Raw genomic sequence first — 12,459 nt, 5'->3', positions numbered from 1 at the left:
GGACCGGGCAAGGCAGAGCCTGACAACAGTGCAAACTTTGCTAAGCAGTTCTCGATAATCACTTCTCAGCAATTATTTGTTATTATTACAGTTTAACATTATAAAATTAACAAAAATAATGTAAAACTCATATTCTGGTGAAATACCCACGTGGCAGCTGAAAACCGTATATTCCCTTCTTATTCTCCCACCCCGTTTGTGCATTCTTTCCAAAAATCAGAACTTTTTTAAAACACTGCAGAACACAAGACAAATTGTTGAAAAGTGGGACTGTCCCGCCCAAAGCGGGACATCTGGTCACCCTAGGCAAGTGTGCACGTGAGGGTCATAAAACAGAGAGAGACATGACATCATCCTCAAGGTCCTGGGCTCAAGGGGAAGGTCAGATTCACCTGCGTCCTTGAGACCAGTTGGGCTACCTGCCCTCAAAGGCAACAGAAGCCTAAGGAAGTTACTAGATTACATCTAGGCCCCATGCATATCCAAGGGAGGAACATACAGACAACAGAAACGCCTAAGGCCTACACAGGGCGGCTAGGACAGATTCTTTTAGCTCTGCTTTTACTTTCTTGCCTCAAATAGACAAAGGGCAAAAATGCCTGGTGGTATAAAGAGGCCAATGAAAGACCTGCAAGCAATTTTAAAGTGAAAGGAAACAAGAGTATTTATACCTCTACACAGCCTGTGAGTGTCTATCTCACGACTTTCCCTAACTGGGTACCCACTTCCAACTCTCTTTGGAAGTGTCCTGAAACTTTCCCTTTGCTCTTAAATGGAATTTCCCCGTTACACTGAAACTTGTACAGTTTTGCTGTCTATTCACGCTGCCTGGACTGCTTCCATTTTATTTTCTGTTTTCATTCATTGTTGCTGTCAATTACTGCCCTGCTGTGGTTAAACTTTCTAGCTCAGCTGAGTAACTAGAACCAGGTAAACTGGTTTGGGGAGCTGGAACCTCTAACTGCAACATTCTTCAATTTAAAAATTACTCTACTTATATTACAATATATCATCTAAATTCATTTTTTTGTGTGCCTGGATTACTTGGCACCATTTTAATGTAGAAGCATTTATTTATTTTCTGTTATGTCTCAGATATTAAATTAATACTATGAGTTTAATACCATAATAATTTTATTATTTTCCTGGATTGCTAATGACAACTTTTGCCTTCTTGTTTTGAACTACCAGTGTTTTCTGAATATTTTGTGACCTTATTACAAGTGACATCAAACCTACATGATATTCACATGATAATATGTTTTGTTCATTTTTGCTTCTAAACATTTTTTTAAAACTCTTGCCCACTGGACATTAGTCGACTTATATCCCCTATTCTGTCCCCATTTCCTGCCATGGCCTTTTCCCACCCCAGCATAGGCTCCTATTCAACTTACTTATTTCTTTATTTATTTTTAATGGGTATGGTTGACACTTGTTGACCTAAGTATATGACTGAGGCAAAAATCTGAATCAATGGAATTTTATTAAGGCAGGTTTTTGAGGATGCACCAGGAAAAACAAGAACCTCAGATAAGTTGTGTCTGTCTTTCCAAAGGGAAGGTGGAGCCTTTAGCATTTTAAAGGCATTCATAGAGAAGGAAAAAGGAGGCTGATGAGGCAAAGTGGGCACATTCTCCTGACGCCCAGGAAATCTACATTTTGCATGAAATAAGAGAGTGAAGGCAGCATCCCTTATGTAGATAACCCTGGTTAGAATGTAAAGGAATGTCTGATTTTGTTATCTCCAGTTCTATTACCAGTAAGAAAAACTTCTGACTCATTAGGTGTGTAAAATCAGATACATTTTAGTTTTAGGCATTAGACATAGGCACAATTCGCATGTGCTTGCTTATGGGAGGTTAGCAAGGAACTTGGTTAATGAATGATCTTAGGGCTAGTTCTTCCCAGGTGGCTGAGATTTTTACTTTCCTTTTTGCATAAGAAGAGTCTTACAGGGATACCCTGGGACTTTGATTTTCTTTTTACACGCTGAGCATCCATTTTTCTGTAGTGTGTTTTACTATACTACAGAAGAAAGAAAATTACAGACTATAATTTCTAGAGTCCCTTGAAGCTGAGGTTGTGAATATAATTGGATTCCACCAATTATAAACATACTTGAAATCTGAAAGCTTTGATGAGAATTATTTCTAGATGTCTTAAAGGTTTCTTCTGGTAGTGAAGGCCATGGAAATGTGTGATAATTTTTTTCTTTTCTTTTTTTTTTTTTTTTTTTTTTGGCAAACAAGTCTCAAATCAGCAGTCAGGGTGCTGAGTTGGCAACTCCCTGGTAATCCAGTTTCCTTGGATTAGCACGAGGGGTTACTGAACTCAATCATTCTAATGGTGCCTTTCATATTCCTTACCTTCCTGACTCTAGCTGACAGGGCATCCCCCAGAAAGGAATCCCTGTGGTTCTTATAGTTATGTTGGGTTTAGCTGCCAGTCTCCTAAAATGTTGGGGTTTCAAACAGCTGCCGGGGTCCTTGGTTCTTGAAGTGCTCCTAGTCGAAGAATGACCAGACACTCCAAAGAAAGGCATTTGAGGAAGAGAAAGATTTAGGGAGTAGGAAAGTTTACAGAACAGGATACGTTTGCCACAGACAGCAAACAGGCCTCCGTTGCCAGGCCAAGTAGACAAAGAAGCCACGGCTCTGGCCAGTGATTCTCTTTTATACCACTTGGGTCAGGCCTACCTTGTGGTTCAGAGGTCACTTCAGAACCAGCGTCTTACTGTTACCGGAATTTCCTTGCCGCGTCCCCGGTCTCAGGTATGGAGAATGAATTCATGGACCCCAAGTGAAGGGATAGATTTCACTATAGATAAAAGGAGGAGGGAAGCAAAGCCCCAGCACAGAGGAGAGGGGCCCGAGCTGGGTGTTACTTTTGGCTTTTGGTTTGGGAGTTTATATACAGTTTCTATTCATAGCTCCTTCCCTGAAGGCAGGTGGGTTTGGGGAAATGGAATATGTCTAAAATATATGTCACAGCCATTGGCACCAAAGGCCCGTGGGCAGAGGTTAAGTTTAAACCTGTCATTGTGTAGGAATGAGGTCTTGTGTGGAGCGTTCTGTTCCTCCAGGGAGTGGTGGCTTAGAGAGAACTTTCATCAAGCTTGTCTATGAGCCCGCACAGAACATGGAGCCCATGTCCGGTCCCAGGTGGAGGGAATCTGCATCATTCCTGGGCATGCAGACCTCCCAGGAGCTTTTCTGAGAACCATGGAGGGGTGTGAACTGTAACATAATTAGTCCAAAGGTGGTTCAAGGCTCTTTTCAAGGCTGTGTTGTATCTGTTGTTAAGCTAGAGAGTCTTCTGGATCCTTCTGCAGTTGGCAGACTGAGTTCTGATTGATAGATTGAGTATAGCTGTGTGCCTCCTAAAATGTTGGGGTTTTAAGCAGCCACCTAGGTCCTTGGTGCGCCCTCCTCCCAGGTGTGAGCAATCCTCGGGACAGGTTTAAAGTGGGCAGCACTGAGATGGCGGGAGCCTCACCTCGGCCTCCTTCCTGGGTAAGCTACTTCCAACAACTACCTAACAGCTACTCCTATTGCCTTTCTGGTAATTTTGTGAGCCTCTAATTCCATTGTAAAGGGCCTTTTTTGCTTTAATTCCTAGAGTTGTTTCTGTTTCTTGCACTGAACACTAACTTATTTTCTCTCCTAGTTTGGCATTTTTGCCCTTAATGTTCCCCTCAACTCAGAACATTAAGGGGAATAAGCCTTCTCCTGCCCATAAGCCCCTGACCTCCCTTTTCTTAGAACATTTACTTTAGGAAATTTGTAGTTGTAAATTCTTTCCATGCCCCTTGGAGATGTAAATTTTCTCCCAGACTCTTGCCACTTTTACAAACCAGAAATATCTTTCTCAAGGACTTGAAAGTCATCGTTTTTAAAAATGTGGTCCTGGGGGAGATAGTGCTCCTCTCTCCTGGTCTCTGTGGGAGGGTAGAAGCTGACATCAATAAGAGACAATTAGCCAGCACAGGTGGCCCAATTACATTGATCAACTCCCCCCACCCAACATCCTCCTGTACTTACTTCAACTCAACTCAGCTCACTCTGGCATTTAAAAATCCTCCTGCTACTATTTCTTTTAGTTGATTTCATGTTCTCTCCCCTATGGTCAATGTCCCCATCTACCATTGCAATACTCTTGAATAAAGTGTTTATTTATTATTTTTTTTTGAGACAATAGAATCTCACTATTTTACCCTCGGTAGAGTGCTGTGGGGTCATAGCTCACAGCAATCTCAAATTCTTGGACTTAAGTGATTCTCTTGCCTCAGCCTCCAGAGTACCTGGGACTACAGGCGCCTGCCACAATGCCCATAACAGTTATCAGAGGTAAGTATGTTCAAGGAATATGTTTTTATGCTTAACAGTATGTTTGTGAGCCTCAACTCCATGAAAGACTGATTGCGGCGGCTTTTTATAAACCCAGCAAAAATGGGTTTTTTTATGTAACTTCTTTTACAGTCTCCTTAGTAGGGATCCCTACAGAATCAGCTCAGGATATGAAAGAGCATTGCAAAGTGGAAAGAGCCTTGGACAAAGATTTGATAAATTTAGTCATTTGGCAGCTCCTTCTAAGTTTGATGTAGGCATTGCCAAGTCTTTTAAACTCTGGCCTTAGAAGAAGTTTTTATCTTCTTATAATGCAGAATTGTAATACATCATTTCTAAGCACCCCAGAATATGTATTTAATTGTTCTGTTATAATTTATTAGGGAAGAACAATGAGAGTATATTGTAAAGTAGGAACAAGAATAAAACTTTGCATTTCTTAGTAGCCAGGGTTCAGATTATATGCTGTTGGATAATACATAGAAAAAGAAATAAAAGTTGTAAAAGCTACAATTATAGTGGCACAGTTAGTCATCACGACAGCTGCCTCAAAAGACCTGTCGTCCATATGTTGTGGCTTCATCCTTTGCCTGTCAAACTATTCTTAAAAATCCTGTCTCCTCAATTCTTGGGAAGGTAGATTTGAAAAATTACACTTCTCTCCGCTTATCACTACGTGGAATAAACTTTTTCCCTGCTGTAAACCCTGCTGTCTCCAGGTATTAATTTTTTCTTGGGCAATGGGAAGAGAGACTGGTTGGTTAACACAAGTGTTACCAAAAAACTCTGTGCATCTATATATCTGCAGTAGTTAATCTTTGACTATGAGATTCCTATTAAGTGGAATTATAGTATCCTTATTCTATTCCCTTCCTTTTGCGTTGAGAAAACAGAATATTAGCAATAATTCTTGCCTCAAAGTGAATGGTATTTATTCCATGGTAAGATAAGTAAAAACATTTAAGTACTGAATGGCATCATGGGTCGGGACTGAGATGTTACCTTACAGGCACTCACTCCTATTCATACCTAACGGTGTGATTTTAGAGCAAATTATTTCTCTTCTCTGAGTTTGATTTTCTCATGTACTAAACCGAGATAGTAATAATGATGGAGATAATAATAACCCTGGTAAAATGATGATGGGGATAAACTGAGATAACTTATATAAAACACCTAGCACGAGTTCAGCAAACTAAGAGCCAGTAAATACAAGCCAATACCATTACCTAGTAGTATTATTACTACAGTATTCAGTATTACAAACTGAATACCTTAAATTTCGTTTACAGGATGTTCTGGACGCCACTGTGAGAACAAACTGGGTGAACGTATTCTCGACTCCTGTGCTCATGGAATATGTGTGGAAAATGAACCCGCCTCGACATGTTCCTGCACATCTGGACTGATGGTAAAGATTATCCGGGTGGTGGTTGCAATGTTTTTTTCATTATCTTTGAAATACAGGAAGTCGTTGAGTGTTGCATGGTTAAAACTAAGGTTGAAGAAGTTAGTCTTGGTGCTTCCTCCCTTCCCTGTCTGAATGTGCCGCACTTTCCTCAGCGTTTGCTCCATCTGGGTTGTCCATCCATCACTTGCACCCTCAGCCCTTCCTTTCAGGAGAAAAAATATTCTGATAATTGATCCACACTGAGATGCAAGTGACTTAATGGATTGTCCTTTAATGTCTTAATGCATTTGGAAAGAGGACACCAGTGGAGGAATTACTTAATACTGTCAGGGTCTTGGCAGAACTCCTGTCTTTCCCAAGGACATAGTATGACTTCCAGGGCTGGGCTCAGAGTACTGCACATCCAAGGAGACTGAACCTGCTTCCTCAGCAGTATCGAGCTGTCTTGAAGGACATTAACAATTAACACTAGAATAGACTTCTGTGTTCAAAGTGTCTTCATTAAAAGGTAGCTTTTGGCCACAAACTTTTATTAAAACTGACTGCAACACGTGAATATAGTGAATATTTTAAGGGAATAGCAATTGGCAAGACTGCGTTATTAGGAATTTTAGGTGCCTATTCATAAATATCATTGATAGATAGGCCAGTCTTGACTGAGGGTAAGGCTAAATAATTAGAGAGAGGGTATCCTCAGGTGCCCCAGTGCAAGATCAAGGAATCAGACTTCAAGGGCCTGGCCATGTGTCCAAAGAAGCTGTGTGGTGTGAATACAAGTGTGAATGAAGCTGGAAGATCAGAAAGAAAAGATCAAAAGGAGATTCTGGAAGAAGTTCAGGAGTTAAAGAGAAAAATGATCAATAGCTGTCACCAAACAAAGGAATTCGTAAAAGCAATTATAGAAGAGCCTGGGCTTAAATGTTTTTCCCTCTTAAAGGATGTCATTGTTTCTGTGAGAATCCTCTAATCCTAACCTTGCCCTCCAAAAAGGATCTTCTCTTAGTGATCCCAAAGAGATGGATCTTTGTGAAATAAATCAGATACTCTAATAATTGAGTATGGAAAGAATTTGGTCCTAAGAAGTTAATTTTCTGAAGACCCAGATTATACCAATCATGGCTTCCTCAAGGCAGTGGAAAGAAACATAAATTCTATAAAATAATTTCAAGAGGTTTAATTCTGAGCTATAAATGTGTAGCTATGGCCCTGAGAGCCACACCCAGGAAACCTGGAACGAGTGGTCTGTTGGTTGGGTTGTAGGTTGCTTAGATACATGTCAGGGAGACAGGTATTACACAGAAAGTCATAAGTCAGTGCTTGGAAGGTGTGCATTGGTTTGGCCCAAAAAGGCAGAACATCTTTTACTGTTACTGTCATTTCTCTGCCCCGTCCTTGGTCTGGGGATAACAGAGAATAAAATTACAGATCACAATTAAACAAAAGGACAGATTTTATTATAGGTAAAAGAAAGAGGCAAGCAAAGCCTTCAGCACAGCAGAGGGGGTTCTGAGCTGGTTGCCACTTTTGGCTTCCTGTCTAGGGGATAATAAGTAAGTTTCTAATCATATCACCTTCCCTGCAGGCAGGGTGTGTGGGGAAATGGAATGTATGTCTAAGATATATATCATAGCCCTTAACTCCACAAGCCTGCGGGCAGGAGTTAATTTTAAAACTGCCTTTGTGTTGGAATGTGGTCGTGTGTTGGATGTTGCATCCTTCCCAGGGAAGTGGTGGCTTAGATGAAATATTGGTCAAAGTCAGTTATGAGCCTGGTTAGGCCTAGAAAATGGAGTCTGTGTCCAGCCCTGAGCAGAGAGATCCTGTGTCAGTGGAACATTACTGGTTATAGGTAGGTTTAAAGATTCTTTGATTTGTAATTGGTTAAAGAAATGAAACTTTGTGTAAAGTCTTGGAATGTTTTTAATTAAGATGAAGAATTCTATTAATCAGATACAAGCCACCAGACATGTACTAGCACTCAAGAGATGTGCTGTATAAATTGATTACCTGTGGGTATGGCTTAAGCTTTTCTTGCATCCCCTCAGACCTATTAGTGAGGTACAACAGTTTCTCCAAGAAGGGAAGGGAGCATGATGAGGTCTTTCATGATATTCAGATTCTCTAATAACTGAGGATGGAAGGAATTTGGTCCTAAGAAGCTAATTTTCTGATGACCTAGATTATACCAACAATGGCGTCCTCAAGTCAGTGGAAAAAAATATTAATTCTGTAAAATAATTTCAAGAGGTTTAATTCTGAGGTATAAATGTGTAGCTGTGGCCCTGGAGAGCCACACGCAGGAAACCTGGAACAAGTGGGGATCATGATGATGAGGGACATGATGCTCCCCCTTCTCCTAGCCAGCAACTCAGCTGTAGGGTATTTCTGGGTCCCCTTGGTCAAGAGGACATCTATTCAGCCAGCTGGGGGGATTAAGACTTTATTTGAGTTGATACTCAAAAAAGCCAATAAAAAGAGATAAATATAGAGATATGTTTTTATTTAACTACATTATTCTGACATTGCAGCCTAATACATAGTATATGAAATCTATATAACTTTAAAAATCAATGCTCATTTTATGGATGATATGTTTTTAAAACACAAAGAATTTACAACCAATTTACTATCAAATACCCTTAAAATTCATTTAAATAACTGGTCCTTTGATATATGTCTTTTCACATTTGAAATATGAATCACTTAATACTTGAGCTCTTTCAAGTATTTGGAAGCTAAAATGAAACTTCAAAACTAAACCTAGTAAGAGATAGTGTCTATGTAAAGTGCTACAGAGAGATAAGGGGATTTAACTTTCACTAATGCATTAGTTATGCTCTAAATGGAGTAGCTAAAGATAGAGGAAATTTAGTTTATTGAAAAAGAATTTAATGTTAAAAAGTTATTCATATCAATGCTGTAATAGTATAAGGACATTATAAATTAGATATCCTAAAGATATACCTTTGAAAATAGCATGTAAATTATTAGTTGGAATAGAGTGTAAAGTCATTTGCTGAAATATGGGGAAATCAAAAAAATGTTCAAAGTGTTTGATAAAAACACTATTATAAAGTTTAATTTATGAATATTGAAATAAAGTGATAGAGTGGCAAATCTGTTTTGAAAAAAAGTATAGCAAATGCATAAAAGCATGGCAAATTGCCTTGCAGCTTTATTTTCTCTTTCCCTCACTACTCCTGAGTATAAACGGATAGAACTAAGAAGAATGGCAGTCAGAGAAATGTCAAACTGTATTGGTTCCCTCCATCCCTTGGGAAGTGTGTCATTCACAGGAAGATGTCAAAGTTATCTTAAGAAATAGTTAAAAGTGAGTGGCACCTGTGGCTCAGTGAGTAGGGCGCTGGCCCCATACACTGAGGGTGGTGGGTTCAAACCCAACCCCTGCCAAACTGCAACAAAAAAAGAGCCAGGCATTGTGGTGGGCGTCTGTAGTTCCAGCTACTTGGAAGGCAGAGGCAAGAGAAGCCTCAGTCCAAGAGCTGGAGGTTGCTATGAGCTGTGATGCTACGGCACTCTACTGAGGGTGACAAAATGAGACTCTGTCTCTAAAAAAAAGAAATAGTTAAAAGGATTAGAAGAAAAGTAAATTGATTTGTATTGGTCTTAAAAATAAAGTATGTATGTAGCGTGGGTGGACATGCAAATAGTGGGCATAGTGGAGAGTTGGCAACTTACTGGGGGTAAGTCAGAGCATTCTAGCACGGGAAGACATGGCGGGAGGCTAAATATTGCATCATTTATCACTTTCTAGTATGCCATTTGTTTGTTTCTGTGTCTGCTCTGATAGATTGTGAGCCCCTGAAGGGCAGAGATAATGCTGAAGTGGTAGTTTCCTAACAACACAGAGCACAGTACGGATGGTCCCTCATTTATGATACTTGGACTTTACAATTATGTGAAAGTGATACACGTTCAGTAGAAATCTCAGGTGCGGGCGTTCATACGACTACCTGTTTTTCACTTTTAGGACATCATTTAATAAGTCGTTTGGCATGCTTAACTTTTATTATAAAATAAGCTTCATGTTGGATGGTTTTGCCCACTGTAAGCTAAGTCAGTGTTCTGAGTATGTTTAAGGCAGGCTAGACTAAACTGCGATGACCAGTAGATTAGGTGAAATACCTGCTTTTTCAGCATAGTGATATTTTTAATTTACAATGGGCTATTAGGATGTAACTCTATTATAAGTCACAAAGCATCTGTATATGTATTTTGATTTTGGTCATCGTTGTTAAGGTTGTTTTATTAGAACACTTAGCATATTAATCATAGTTGTTTTAAATTCATAGCCTGATAATTGCAAAATTTCTGTCATATCTGAGTCTAATTTTGATGCTGGCTCTACCTTTCCAAAATGTTTTGTTTGCCTTTTAGTATGTCTTGTAATTTTATATTTAAAGCCAGACATTATATACTGGGTAAAAGAAAGTGAGATAAGTAGGTTTATAGCATGAGATTTTATGCATATCTGATTAAGGTCCAACTGAGTTTGCTACTTGTTGTAACTATAGGTGTCACGGGCTAAAATTTCCTCATATGTTTTTGTTTTCATCTCTCCTATTGTCTTTAAGTTCAATTAGAAAAATCTTTTTAAATAAGATCGGAGATGTGGAGTTCTTTCAGCTGTAGTTCCATGTTATTGTATAAAGGTGCAATGTTGATGTGGCAGCAAGCTGGGGGGAGAGTAAGCTTACAGTAGTCCCATGATTAGCTCTCAGTCTTTCAGGGAGCCTGTGTCTCTGGGCTGTGACCTTCAAGTGTGCTTCTCAGCACTTTTAGGTAAGATTGGAATTCTGCAGGGAGCTAGAGTTGAGTATTTCCCTCCTGCCCACATGGAAGGCCACGGGGGCTTGGAGCTGGATATTTTCCTTCTCCCAGATCAATTAGACTCCAGATGAATAGTTTCACTTGAGGACAGGTGTTGTTAAGGAGAGCAGAATGCTCTGGAAGTCTTTCACAATGACTGTGCTCTTTCTGTCCCCTGCTGCAAGCATGAAGGCATTTTCCTCCAGACTTCACTGACAATCTGGAGTACTCCTGGAGGTAAACTCAGAAAGTGTGTGGGATTCCCTAGGACTGGGCTGCCCTAGGGCCTCCAGCATTTCATCAATTACTATTTATTTTCCTACCCTAATCCTGGCCCCAGCAGTGGTGTCTGCTGCTGAGTTTCTTCTCTGGAAAGCTGCGATTCTCTGTATCCGCCTTACTGTTTTCCACATGTTTGAGGCAGCAACGTTTTTCACTGTGACCTTAATTCTCTGAAAAATCTGACAAGAGTAGTTGATTTTTAGTTTGGTTATTTTCTTGTGAAAGTGGGAATGATTGATTACATTTCAGATTAAAACCCAGAGAAACCCGTTTCTCTCCTTGAATATTTCCCCTGGTTGCTAGAAGCCTTTATAGGGGTAAGGGGAAACTTGCCCTTTCTCCCTAAAGTTTGCTGAAAAATCAACTCACAATTAAGGCAAATTAGTACGAGGAAGGAAATAGGTATTAACTGTGCCTGAGAGAAGATATCACAGAATGATAACCCATTATCCAAAGGAGTTCAGATACCTTTATACCTTTCGGGGGGTAGATGGAGGAGTCTAGGGCATAAACAGTTGCTAGGGAGGACAAGATGAATGGGGGTGGGAATAGATTGATTGTAGATTAACCTGGGAGATGGGTGTTTATGAACCAAATGATTTGGACCAGCTACACCTGCATTTCTGACCTTCATTCCTGAAATATTTTGAGATTTTAGGAAGAGAGAAGGCAAGTCAGTTCTTACCTTTGATCTTCTGATTGGGCCAGTCCAGTTTATACAGATAGAGGGAAGGCCTCTCTCAGTGTATTTTGACCTTCAATGGCCTCAAATTTAAAATATTCCTTACACCAAGGAGTCATATTTTAGAGTGAAATTTCCTTACTCCTTCAACAGCATGGAATTTTTTAAAAGCCATTAATTGGCTGAGTGTCCAATTGTCCATTAACAAGTAAAAATTTAAAAAATATACATAAATTGTCTTACACATGTACTAAGTATACCAACCAATATAATAGTACATACAATCCATTTTAAAAAACATTGAAATATTTCAAATTACTAGGACTATGTAATGTTGAATTTCTAATTCCATGTAAAAAACCAAAATGGAATTCAAAACATGAAATCTTTTGTTTAAATATTTGTAACAAGTCTTTTTACATTAAATCCATTTATGTCCCTCCAACATCCTTCTTCCTCACAAAGATCTTCAAAGAAATGCCACTGTCTTTTTATATTCCTTTCATTTGAGCTATTTTAAAAAGCTCTCACAATTAGATCATCATAGAAAAATGTTAATTAAGGTACATATTTATAGGATTAGAGAGGATTAATGTTACTACAATTATTTTTTTTGTTTTATAATAAAGACTAAGTTGGGAAGTAAGTCCCTGCCGGATAGGGGATGGATAGCTATTTTTTCTTTCTTTCAGAGAGTTAATTTTTGGTAGATAACGGTAAAGACATGAACTCATGTTTCTCTTAATGTTTAGAGCTATGACAATCTCTGACAAGCTGATAATTAGCGCAGATTATTCTTTTTATCAGATCCAATTGCAAAAGTGAAACCAAGCAAGATCAAAGTCCTTCTGTTATCTTGAAATTCAAATGCTCCGTAAAAGACTCTAAGTGATAGAACACCATAT

General features: G+C 39.2%; 1 protein-coding gene across 1 annotated transcript in view; it reads left to right on the top strand.

Moving 5' to 3' along the window:
- EYS (eyes shut homolog (Drosophila)) overlaps positions 1-12,459 on the top strand; it is a 1,547,934-nt gene that overhangs the window by 767,125 nt on the left and 768,350 nt on the right. The window contains exon 23 of the mRNA XM_012805052.1: positions 5,642-5,760. Within this exon, the coding sequence (XP_012660506.1) occupies positions 5,642-5,760 (119 nt within the window). The remainder of the gene's footprint in view (positions 1-5,641; positions 5,761-12,459) is intronic.

Source organism: Otolemur garnettii, unplaced genomic scaffold, assembly GCF_000181295.1.
Source record: "Otolemur garnettii isolate 467f Iridium unplaced genomic scaffold, OtoGar3 scaffold00035, whole genome shotgun sequence".
NCBI classification, from domain to species: Eukaryota; Metazoa; Chordata; class Mammalia; order Primates; family Galagidae; genus Otolemur; species Otolemur garnettii.
The sequence above is the reverse complement of the archived record's forward strand: the minus strand, read 5'-3'. Positions and strand labels throughout refer to the sequence as shown.